Genomic DNA, 13,511 nt, shown 5'->3' on the forward strand with positions numbered 1-13,511 from the left:
GATCCTGAAGCCTCACGCCAATAGCGAAATTTGCGCTATTAGCGTGAGAGCTCCAGAGAGCCACGCTATAAGCGTGAGTTTGGCGTGGGAGAAAAAAATTTTGTGGGCCCAGGGGATTAACTCCCCTTAACTTCCCACAACCCCTCTTTTTCCCCTTTTACGGTTTCATTTGTCCATTATCTCATAACCACACATAAAAACTTCTCTCCCATTCCCTAACCCTAGAAATCAAACCCACTTTTCATTTTGGTTCAAGCATCCATTTTTGCATCATTTCTTCTTGCATTTGTGTTGCTTCTCTCTGCATTAACAAGGTTTGATCTTCTCTTCCTATCTTTGTTCTTAAATTTGAAAAATCCATGTTTTTGACATGATTAGAGATGGTTAGGTTAGGGTTAGAGTTTTGATTTGTGAATAGAGATTGTTCTTCATTGATAATAGTTGGAAAAGGAACAATAATCATAACCCACATGCAACAAACATTCATCTTTTGATTTTGACCCATTTTGTAAATTTGAAAAATAAGGGTTTTGAATGATTTGTATGCCAATGATGTGATTTTGATTCCTTTTCATGATTCTATTGTGTTTTAGAGACATAGGATGAAACCTAGGGTTGAAATATGCTGGATTGTGCTGAGAAATTGCAGGAACAAAGATTTTGAAAATTTGAAAATTGCAGGTACGAAGAGCTACGCTAATAGCGAAAATTACGCTAATAGCGCAACTTTTCCAGAAAATTTCGCTATTAGCGTATTCTACGCTAATAGCGAAAGTTTCCCAGAAAAATTTCGCTATTAGCGTGGCAGGCGCTAATAGCGTAGATCTTCTTACTTGCCCAGATTTTCAAAATTTTTGATATTTTTAAATGACCAATTGTATTTTGTGCTAATATTTTCTATGCAATATGTTGGTGTTTCCTGGTTTTGTTGCAGATGGCACCGAAAAATGTTGAAAAAACTACCGGGACTAAGCGTCCTAGAGGCAAAGGTGCCTCTTCCTCTGCTGCACCTGCAATCCCAAACCGTTTCCCCACCCCTGCCCACTCTGCCAGGTTTAAGAAAATGGTGCAGTACAAAACCTGGCACGAGAAAACTTTTGATATTCATCCTAGTGGTGAGCATTCTGATATGCTCCACATTTTCACTGGTCGCAAATGGACCAAACTCCTCGTGCCTGCAACCGAGATTAACACCGACCTAATCAGGGAGTTTTATTGTAATGCTGTCCCTGATGCCTCACCCGCTACCTTTGCTGAGACTTTCTCTTGGACTTCTTACGTCCGAGGAAAGCAAATCCCTTTTGATAGGGATGCAATCAATGATTTCCTTGAAAATGCTTTAAACCTTGAGCCATCTGAGGACCCCACAATGCCCACCTTGTGTACCTATGCTAAGAGAAACGCTCAAGGAAATTGGAAATATCAGCAAATTGAGCGTGATATAATGAACAAGGGTAGGCTATTTGTCAAAAATGACAAGGGAGAGATTAGGCATGCACTTACCAAGGAGATGACAGCTACTGCCCGCTTAATTTTCCAATTCCTTGTCCACAATGCCCTTCCAAGAGCCCATACTTCCGATGCCCCAAAAGCCGTTCTACCACTCATCTGGTGCATTATGAAAGAAGTGCCTGTTGATATTGCTCGCATCATTGCTAATGAGATGAAGGCTGTGGCTTTGAAAGTAGCCACTGGTGCTAAGAAGGTGGCTTTGTTCTACCCGGGTTTGATTATGGGATTGCTGAAGGCTTATGGAGTGCCTATTTCTGGACCCTATGATGAAGATATTGAAGGGGTCATTACTGACACTCATATTCGCACCTGGGAGAAAACAGAGCAAAGGGCAGCTCAATACCATTTCTCTGATGATGAAGGTGGCCCATCTGAGGCTGCTGGTTCTTTTGACTTTTCAGGTTTGCAGACCTTTATGCTGGAGCAGCAGATGCATAACCAGTACGTGAGGGACCAGAACAGCTTCTTGATGGACCAGAATGAAGCAATTTGGAGGAGTAACATGGGCATACACCAGGACCTCTACAATGCTCACATGCATCCGGGAAATGCTGAGTACCCGGTTATGACTCCTGAGCAGTACCAGACTTATGTTCATTGGCCTGAGGGCAGGCCAAATCCTTATGTGGGGGTGGCTGATGCTGTTGATGATGAGGCGACACCTGATGATGCTGGAGTCGTGGGTGATGATGATGATGTGTACCAGGATCTTGATATGGATGATGCTGGAGAGGATGATCAGTGAACTTGAGTTTTTAGTGATGTTTTTCTTTTTGCTTTATAACTCTATGTTTTTATTTCATGTTGGAACATCTGTTTATTTTGGTTGTATTTTGTACTCTTCAAGCACTGTGGTTTTTAGTGCTTGATTTGTTACTTTGTTACTTTGTTACTTTATATTTGGTTTAATAACTTAGCTTTTTAGTTTAATAACTTATGCTTTGGATGAAATTTTTGTTACATCTTGCTTGTGTCTCTCAAAAGAAAATTGCTCATGAACAATAAATCTTAAAGTGCTCCATGGAGCCATGTTTGAGCAAAAGCAGGTGAGTGATAATGATATTACTTGTGATAAAGCGTAAGGCCAAGGTATTGGTTTTCTTTTATTCTAGGTTTTTAATAAGAATTTGAAACTTGTACTTTGCACAAATATATATCATTTAATTCTTTTCATAGACATAAATATTTTTGAACCACTTAGTACTTAACATAAATGTGAGGTAGCTTCAATCTGTTGTATATATGCTGGAGACCAATAATCACCGTCTAACTTGTTTTAGTTATGTTAAATCTGATAATTATTTTGAATTGTTTGAAAGCATGGAAAGGATCAAGGCACTTTTTGAATTGAGAGTAACCAACTTGACCACATAAAGCCTACCTGTGAGAAGAGCGAGTATCTGATACCCCAATCCGAGCCTAATGAATCAAGTCCTCAAACATGAACTGTCAATATTCATAAGCACAATGCTTGTTGAATTTGCCTGGAATTTTTCAAAAAAATCCAGTTCATGCTTGAATCTTATAGGACTTTGATATTTTTACTTTGTTGAACCCTTAACCTTTTTGTACTTTGTCCCTTGCCTTAGGATAGGGGAACATTCAATTAGAGTTTTTGTTGTATTCAAGTTGGGGAGAAAAAGGAGGCATTATATGTTAAGTTCTGGTGAAGTTGTAAAATAACCTGACAACGTTGAATCAAAGAAAAAAATTGTACATTTGAAAAAAAAAAAAAAGAAAAAAAAAAGAAAAGAAAAGAAAAAGGAAGTGAAAAATCAAAAAGAGAATAAGTTGTCAAGGTTATAAGTTTTATTGTTAATCACCAAAGGTTTTAATTCTTGGTAGGGAAGTATATGGATTTCAAGTTGTGATACAAAAAAATGTTCCTCTTTGATAGGCTTTCTGATCAATTGCCCCACATATGACATTTCTTTTGTAGCCCGGCCAAGTTATAACCCTTGCAAGACCTTTTGATCCATGCTTTTATGCTTTTTGAGACGATATTAGGATGGACACCTAACTTAAATAGGATGTTAGCATGATTGTTGGATGTGTGTTCATTACCTCATTCATTGTTATCATTATATTGCATTTACTTTCAAAGAAGTGTGTTAGGTGTGGTTCATAGATAGTTATGTTTATGTATTGAAGTTTATGATGTATAGTTTGTGCTTAGGACATTTTTCGCATTCTTAGTTTGAACCTAGAGTAGCGGAGGACTTCATGCTTGTCCACGCAATCATTTTTGAATCACCATTTGTTTATTTTTGTTTTGAATTGTTTGACACCATGTTGAAAACCTTGTCCAAAGCCTTGTTAGTTTCCTTTTCAATTAATTTGTTTGAGGACAAACAAAAAGCCAAGTTGGGGAGAGTTTGATAAGTGTTTAAAAGTGATATATTTCGCATAGGAGTTTAGTCGTTTTAGTGACTTGTTTTGCAAGATTCTCTATGGAAAACTCCAAATATTGTGTTAATATGTCATTTATGCTTTTGAGCCTTAGTCTACCCTTTTTGTGCAGGAAATTACAAGCAAGGAGCAAGAAATGTCAAAGTTCATGAAGCTACGCCATTAGCGTGTCCTACGCTATTGGCGTGATGAAGAAATACCCAAGGCCAGAGGGATACGCCATTAGCGCACCTGGGGCGTGGATCTGGAGCTCTCTTGAAGAGTACGCTAATAGCGTATTCTGCGCTATTAGCGTACAATGTCCAGAGAGCTACGCTATATGCGTACCTGGAGCGTGGAAGCAGAAGCTGGGTTTGAAGAGCTACGCTATTAGCGTATTTCACGCTATTAGCGTAAATGCTCCAGAGAGCCACGCTATTAGCGTGGCTGGAGCGTAGCAGCAGGGCAAGAACAACGTGGCAGGCTCCCATTGGCCAAATTATAGGCCGCCTTACCACGCTATTAGCGTGAGATGCGCTATTAGCGCAGGTGCAAAAACACAGGCCATTTAAATAGCATTTTTACCTCTCTTTTAGGTATTCACTATTCCATTAAAACATTTGACACATTTCTAGAGAGAGGTTAGAGCTATTTCATAGAGAGAAACACAAAGCAAGTGATTAAGGAGTAGATTCAACCCTAGATTCATTGAGACATCAAGGATCTTGGCATGGAATCTTCATCTTTCCTTCATTCCTTGCATTAGTTTACATGTCTATATGTAACTAACCTTCTTTGTAGTATTGAGGTAACTATCAAGCTATTATGTAATCTTTTGATCTTTTAATATATAAGGTTCTAGCTTAATGATTCAATATTGTTGTTATTCTTGCTTTTAATGCTTTCAAAGAGATTCAAGATGATTTGGACACAAACCCTTGAATCTAGACCTAGAATAACAATCTATCTTATGTTATATCATTCTTGACAAGTTTGTAAACCTTTGATAATTACTTTTAATCAAGCTTTTAATGCTTTCGGATACTTAATCAGGCTGGACACGGTCGATTAAGTCATCCGATCGACTTTGTTATCGTTTAAGGAATTTGGACACGAATGTTTAAACGATAACCTAGAAATAACGATGTCACTTTGGACACGAAGGATATTGTAGAAATGATTGTAATAATATTGGTTATAAAGCTAGAGTCTGTTAATCGATCGAGAGATTGCTGCTGTTATGCTTGCTCGTTATCTTATACCGCAAGCGAAATAGTTCGATCCCCTCTCGTTTTTACTTAAATGTCAAATATGGATATAGTGTTACAAACAAACAATTTATATCCAAACCCTTAATGTGAACGATTGTGTAAATGCTTATGATTAACGTAACTCCCTGTGGAAACGATCCTATATATACTCACGTGTACATAGTTATATGACGTGTAGGAAAAATCTTACATCAATACGACCTCGACAACTGATTCTCCACCACCTTTAAATCGGTATGGCATCACTTATGAGAGAAGGTTTGGACCACATGCTTCAGTTCCTACTCCAAGTGTCTCCACCCCTGCTCCGGATCCACCTGCGTCTCCTGATTTGCCCATTGCCATCCGCAAAGGTAATCGTTCAACCCGTAACCCGTATCCTATATATAATTTTTTGTCTTACCATCGTTTATCTCCCACCTATTGTGCTTTTGTTTCTGCACTTTCGTCTGTTTCTATTCCTAAGACAATTCAGGAAGCATTGTCCCATCCAGGGTGGAGGCAAGCCATACTTGATGAAATGTCAGATTTAGAATCTAATCACACTTGGGAGCTTGTTCCACTTCCTTCTGGGAAATCTATTGTTGGTTGCAGGTGGATATTTAATGTTAAGGTTGGCCCTGATGGACAGGTAGATCGGTTGAAAGCCCGCATAGTGGCGAAGGGATATACTCAAGTCCATGGTCAAGATTATAGTGATACTTTTTCTCCAGTTGCAAAAATGGCCTCAAACTTATGCTGGTTGGTGATGATCTTGAGAAGGTATTAGAGAAGCTTGACAATATGTTCATGGTGTTTATCCTTTACAGTCTACCTAAAGAGTATGCTGCCGTTAGAGATCAGGCTTTGACAAATACCTCCATTCCAACAGTCGAAGAGCTTATTGATCGTCTCACCCGAGTTTCTTTACCAGGTGATGATACACAGACAAACCCCGAGTCCTCTGCTCTTATTTCTAATTCTAGTGATCGTAGTAGCGGAGGTCGTGGACGTGGCAATGGTCGAGGACGTGGCAATAGTCGAGGACGTGGTAGAGGGGGTAGAGGTAACTCCCGTTGTACTTACTGTAAGAGAGATGGGCACACTCAGGATCAGTGCTACAATTTACATGGTTTTCCAAGCAAAACTGCCAACGTTGCTCAAACCTCTACAGACTCTGAGTCAAAGGCTGGATCTGAAACTACCTTGTCTGCCAATGAGTATAAGGAGTATTTGCAGCTAAAGGCATCACAACACGCAACTTCCTCAGCTATTGTTGCTCTGATACCATATTGAGACTGAAAATATGTTCATTATATTATGTGGGCAGAATATACAGTTATATATAGGTAGGAGCCTCCTAGTTAATCCCCAATCAATAGGGAAGATTAATCAATAGGGAAGATTAATCAATACAATAAATAAGGAAGATAAAACTAAACAGTCACAACTATTCAATATCTCAACAGTTTCTTTGGGAAAATTAGTAGACATTGCATTCTCCATGCTGAGATTTTGGGTTTATACCATGGTTTGAAGTTGTGTTGGGATATTGGATTCAAGTAGATGTTATGACTCTCTGATTCAACTACTATATTGTTGACCTCATCCAAAAGGATTTGAATGTACATCACAAGTATGGAAATTTGATCATTGCTATTAAACACCTTCATCGTAGAGTTTGGGTGGTTAGTTTATGACATATTTTGCATGAGGGTAATGTTGCAGCTGATTTCCTAACTAAAAAGGGTGCTCTAAGTGATAGTAGTCTTGTTATTTTGCATGAACTTTCTCCTTATATGGTTTCTATCCTTTTAGCAGGTGTCATAGACATTAAGTTTGTTCGACCCTAGTTTGGGTCTTTTCCTAGTCTTTTTTTTTTCTTTCCTTTTTTGCCATTTTGTTACAAAAAAAAAAAATTCTATATTAGAAGTTAGATACATAATTTATCATTTATTGAACCAATCTAAAAGATGAATTTTTTTTATAATTGAGACTTATGAATAAATATTAATCTAACAGTTAACCGCTAACATTTGTCCCCTCTATTTAATAAAAAAAAGTTTATTTTGTGTAACTGCAGCCCAAACCCTTATACCATGCTCTTTCAACTCTCTTTATTGATTCAGTTTCTAAAATTCCTCCCTTCACTATTAGCGAGTGGAAATGGATGATAAGTGTAGAGGAAAAGGACGAGATTGAAATGAGAAATGCAAAGGAACACGATAGGATGGCATTACATAGGAAGCTACAAAAAGTTGACGTGAGAAACAAACAAGTTGCCTCGAAACATGAAATCTTTTTTTGTAACGAAACCAGAGGAACACTAAACATATGCACTTCTCCTTTGTGTTTCTTTCTTGTTTGGGAGTTACTTGTAGATAGGAACAACTCATGCATACCGACGAATTGCTCATTGTAACGAAACCAGAGGTAGATGGGAGCACCCAATCGGTTTGTAAGTAGAAATGGTCTGATAGATATCCAGATGTTGGTTACGCTTTGAGACAATGGAGCGTGTAGGCGCTATGTTGATATACAGGGTGAGACCATGTGGTTTCTAGTATGTTATTGAGGTCATTAGCATGTCTTACGCATCACTTCGAGGCGATACTTCGGATGAGGTGGTTAAGGAGATTGATTCTCGTTTAACGCCATATGTTCTATCAAAGTGGTTATCTCGATGTGCCTTATCTTGACCCGTTTATTAGGCCTTTTTGTCGTAACTTTTATGGACCTTGTCATTGGATTTATGGACCATGTCATTAAAGAGCAAATGAAAAATATATTCAGTTCATTGTTTATAGTAATTTGTATTTGACTTTATTTTCGTAAAGATGTAAAAAATCAACAAGTATTTAATTTTAGGAAGTCACCATTTTTAAAACAATTGAAGCCTTTCAATTACATGCTTGTTAATTTTAACTATCAAATTGTTTTTTATAAGCTGTTTTAACAAATTGTTAATTTTAACTTGGTAATTTTAAAAGTTTGAAACCCTTGAGCAGATGCTTGCAGTCATCCATGCGTTTGCTAAAAGAAGGTAACTCTTTTTTTTTTTTTTTTGGTGTTAAAAAGAAGGTAACTCTTGACCATAAATACAAATTGATCATGTTTTAATGTAGAACAAATCTAAAAATAAAACAGATTACAAAATGTTCAAGCCTTTGAAATTTTAGTAAACTAACTAAGAAATTTAAAGACAATATCAAATTAAAGATAGACAAAAAAAACGTTCAATTAGGTTTTCTATTTTATGTGATACCAAAAAAAAAGCTTTCTATTCTATGCCAAGTTTCAACTTTTTCAGATTCACCTCAACTTTCATCAGCTATATAAAGAGAATGTTCCTTCTCAATCTGATATTTTCCATGCTCACAAACAATACACAAAAGATATGGCTTTCCCAGGATTCATGAACATTGCTGCTTTGACACTTTGTATCTTCGTTTTAGCAACTTGTAATCATCAAGCTCAGGCTTCGAGTCGTGCCTTTGCCGGTAAGGAAAGCAAAATATCTCCGGGAAACGGTTTATGTGCTTCTTGGGTCACTATCCATGGCTACAAATGCCAAGAACTTGAAGTAAGAATTCCAAACATATTCAAAAAAAATTAACATGAATAATTTCCAATGGTTTTGAATTACATACTTTATTAGAACAAAATGAATTATCGGCGACAAAAATATAAATTTTCATCTTTAATTTTTGTTGCTTGTTATATATTTTTTCTAGTGATCATATCATAATTTTCATCATTATACAAAATTAAAGGATCAAAATGTTGCCTCTTGATTGTGGTTAAGACGTTTATCTTATGATTTATTTTACTTTTTACCTTATTATGATTGGTTCATTTTTCCTTCGTAGCAATGTATTTCGCGCTATGTAGCATTTCCCTAATATAAAACCACTTTTTTTTTTGAAGAACCTAATATAAAACCACTAAAAGTTTAGGAATGCCCTGAAAAATATTGATTAAATTATCATAAAGGTTTTGAATTAAAGGATTTAAATTTTAACTAGTTACCAATATACATATCATTCATGATATGAGCTTTTCTAAATATGAAAAGGTTTTTGTTGTTGATAATATTTTTGTACATAGTTAAATATTTCAGTTATGCATTAATATGCAATAATTTTTAGGTTACAACCAAAGATGGATACATTCTTAGCATTCAAAGGATTCCAGAAGGTCGATCTGAGGTTAAGAGTAATGTGACTAAGAAGAAGGAGCCGGTGATAGTACAACATGGAGTTTTGGTGGTAAGTGAAAGCAATGCATCAATTTTAGTTAAAGAACCCTACATCATATAAAATATGACCTGAATGTGTTTATAAGTGGAGATGGTCACGGCTCACAAGCCAGTTTTGTGAGGTTGTGTTAGACCTAACCGCGATTTGGGTCACCTGTTATCAGGTTTCCGCTATCGGATCACCCATCATTTATGTTCACACTCCCTAATATATGCAGGGGCCACCATGGTTTGAACAATATAAATTATGTATATTATTGATGCAAATTAGGGAACTTGATTCTACATTATTATACTCTAGTTGAATATTTTAAGACTTGCTTGTGAGCAGGATGGAGCAACATGGTTTTTGAACAGTCCAGAGCAAAACCTGCCTATGATTCTTGCTGATAATGGCTTTGATGTGTGGGTTACTAATACAAGAGGAACCAAATATAGCCGCAAACACACTTCCCTAGACCCCTCTACCAAGGTTTGTATTTTTCCTTAGAAAAAATCTTTGATGCTTTATTTGAATAATTGAAATTACATTAAAGTTTTTAGATGTATTGTTTAGAGACATTTCAATTTAGTATAATTTTATTATTCTGGGACTATCAAAAAAATGTTAAATTTTGTAGATTGATTTGATTATTTATTCTAATAATTTTTCTAAATAATGGCTTGATTTATTTTAACAAACTAAATTAACATTTTTCTATGCAAACATTGGCAGGAATACTGGAATTGGTCTTGGGATGAATTGGTTGCTAATGAAATGCCTGCTATTTTTAACTTTGTCTCCAATCAAACAGGAGGACAGAAGATAAATTATATTGGTCATTCTTTGGTAATTTATCACATAAATAAGATTTATAATATAATATTAATGTAGTCAACATTTTATAATATTGAACTTTAAGACTATGTTTGGCAGGGTACTTTGGTAGCTTTGGCATCCTTGTCGGAGGGCAAATGGGTAAATCAAGTTAAATCAGTAGCATTGTTGAGTCCTATTGCATATTTGAGCAAAGTGACAACTTTACTTGGACAAGTTGGTGCAAGATCCTTACTAGGCGAGGTAGATAACCTAATCAATAGAACTAACTCTTGTTCATAGGTGTCGTAATTTTTTACGGTCAGTTTATCTTAGTCGTTGGATAGAGATCAGACCGATCATACCGTGACTTTCTCAAAATTTTGAAATTTCAATCAATTGATCTTGACCAAGGACTAAGATCACTGACTGAAGAGTATCCATAATTAGTGATTGGATAAAGATCGAACGACTCACATCGTGACTTTAGCAAATTGAAAACTCGAAATTTCGCCCATTTGATCATGACCAATGATTGAGTTCATTGATCAGGATGAATCTATCTTAGTTGCTCGATCCACTCACATTGTGACTTTAACAAATTTAAAACTTAATTTAACCATTTGATCTTGATAGATGGTCGAGATCATTTATCGCATTGAATTTGTTATTTATGTTGTTAAAAGTATAAAATCTTATATAGTAGTCACAGATTCCTAATTCAGACTAATTGTTTTGTTTTGCCAAACAGGGTCTTACTCTTTTGGGAATTGACGAATTTAGTCTCAATAATAAGTAAGAACATAGAACTTACATAATTCATTAGTATAATATCATAATAAAAAATAGATTAGTATATATATATTATACATAATTTAATTCTCTCAAAACAATTATTTTTGTTAGCATACGTGTTCTTAATTTCTTCAAGGGTGTTTGTTCAAAACCTGAAGTAACCTGCGATAATATATTTACTGCAATAACAGGTATAAAAATTTCCCCTTAGTCAAAATTTAAATTTCAATAGACCCATTTTTCAATAAATAAATTTCTCTAAAATTTTGACTAAATATATAATTAATGATTTTTTTCAATTGTCCTATTTTAGGTGAAAATTGTTGCGTAACTTCTTCAGCTTTTCATCAATTCATCAAGGTTGCACCACAATCTTCATCAACAAGGAACATGTTTCATTTAGCTCAGAGTAAGATTTTCGCATTTAGTCACTTCATTGGTTAATGTTGCAATTCGTTCAACTATGTTTATTTTTGTTAACCCTCCAATCTCCGATTATCTGGGAAAGAGTTCTTGATAATCCAAAATTTGGCCGTAGGGTATATAAAGTTGGACTAAAGGTCGTTTCAGTCGAGATAGGTTTTGATTCATTCAAATTTAATACTTAATAATAACCATATGTTATAAATTTATGCAGCCGTTCGAAGCGGTGTCTTGGCGAAATTTGACTTTGAGAGGCTAGGCTCAAACATGTTGCATTATGGACAACTAACACCTCCAATCTACAACCTCTCAAAAATTCCTAAAAATGTACCAATTTTCATGAGCTATGGAGGTCGCGATGCGCTTTCCGATGTTGCCGATGTTAAGAGATTACTTAATGAACACTTTCAGAACCATGATGCAGACAAGCTTAGTGTTCAATTCATTGATAACTATGCTCATGCTGACTACATGATGGGTGCAAATGCCAATGAGAAAGTGTACAAAAATGTTACCTCCTTTTTTAAACGTCAATGGTGATAGTTGAATAATTAGGGTGCTTGTACATTTGCCCTAATGGCATCTTGTATAGTGTTACAAAATTGTAGGGTATAGGAAAGTGAGTGGCTTTGTTATCACTAAGCTCTATGTAAAGTTTTGTAAATAGAGTATGCAAATTCAGGTGCATTTGTAAAAATGATTAAAGCACCTAAAAAGTATTTTTTTTATTTGCTTATATTAGTGATTAAAGGGTGTATTTTTTAGGGAAAGTGATCAAAGGGTGTATTATATTTGCATTAACTATCTTATATCTTATAATACAACATGTGGTTCAAAATTGGCTTATTTCTTCTGCTTGCTAAACATTACCATCCCAAAATTTATGAGATTTTTAATTTTTAATTAAATCACTTCCACTAAGAAAAATAGTTAATTTCGTTAAAAATAAACCAGAAAGGGAGAAGTTGACAAAAATAAAAAATAATGAAAATGAAAACAGAGAGAAAAACAATTGTAAACGTGTTATACCAAATTTTGATTTACAGTAAACAAAGTAGCTTTGAGATGTTAAAGCTGTCTGAATAAGTTTATATAATAGGTTATTTTAATAATATTTTTTCCGAAACAAATTATTATATGGTTATGAAATTGTTTTTCCCAAATTGTCGCAAATGATTATTGGGATGTCAAAAAAATCATAATGATGTCTTAACCATTCTAATTTTGCGTAAAAAATAATGGGTCATGCAAACTTGTGTTTCAATGACACAAGTCAAACAGCTAAAAAATATGAATTAAAGTAGAAGTTTTGTATTGAAAAGATAAATTTTAAACTTTACCCAATAGCTCTTAAATGGGATGTGATGAACAAATTACCAAGTGTACTAAATCGTGGTTAAGTGGTAAAATTTATAAGTTTGTATCCACGTGTCAAAGCTCAACTTGACTACTATGATAATGGTTAAGATATGTAAAGATTGGGGGTTGAACTGGGCAATGAATTGATTGTCTGAACTTAAGAAAATAAGTAAAAATGACTACGTCATATCAAATTTCCTTCTTTAAATTATTTGGTAACTAGATATTGTGAATACAGTTGCCTAGATGGCCTGATTTTACGATATTTGAACAAAATAGTTAGGTCAATGTCCTGGTCACTAACACTCTACTAGTTACGACACTCTTATGTCTTACTTGAGTCCATAACCATTGGAGGTTTGAATGAACGCCAAATTATTGTCGCAAAGCATTAATAGAATATTTCTAAAGCTATTAGAGATTGAATGGTTGAATTAGGTCAAGCCCCAAAGCTAGGGTTAGTAGTCATTGAGACATATATGAATTCATAAACATATGTAAGCGTATAAAAAACATTAACAATATGTTAAACCGAATAAAATCAAAACAATCAAATGTATTCAAAAGATATTAAAAGTTACATGATTAAACAATTACAAAGAAGTTTCTCCTTCATTACCTATCCTAGAAAATTAGCTACTAATACTTTCTAAACATAAGTAAAGAATAACTGGTTGATAATTCTTTGGCTCGGTTGCTCCTAATCTTTCAAAATCACATTTCTACCTTT

At 35.0% G+C, this 13,511-nt stretch overlaps 1 protein-coding gene across 1 annotated transcript; it reads left to right on the forward strand.

Annotated features, from left to right (window-relative positions):
• Window positions 1–8,522: 8,522 nt before the first annotated feature.
• On the forward strand, window positions 8,523–12,268 carry LOC146913384 (triacylglycerol lipase 2-like). Its single transcript, XM_085716553.1, has 9 exons — window positions 8,523–8,733; window positions 9,299–9,418; window positions 9,740–9,880; window positions 10,124–10,237; window positions 10,325–10,468; window positions 10,956–10,999; window positions 11,111–11,190; window positions 11,313–11,408; window positions 11,637–12,268. The coding sequence occupies exons 1-9, from the start codon at window positions 8,548–8,550 to the stop codon at window positions 11,960–11,962; spliced, it is 1,251 nt and encodes a 416-aa protein (XP_085572679.1). The 5' UTR covers window positions 8,523–8,547; the 3' UTR covers window positions 11,963–12,268.
• Window positions 12,269–13,511: the final 1,243 nt, after the last annotated feature.

Source organism: Medicago sativa, chromosome 6 (assembly GCF_051527215.1).
Source record: "Medicago sativa cultivar Bolivia chromosome 6, Bolivia_mono, whole genome shotgun sequence".
Classification (NCBI taxonomy): domain Eukaryota; kingdom Viridiplantae; phylum Streptophyta; class Magnoliopsida; order Fabales; family Fabaceae; genus Medicago; species Medicago sativa.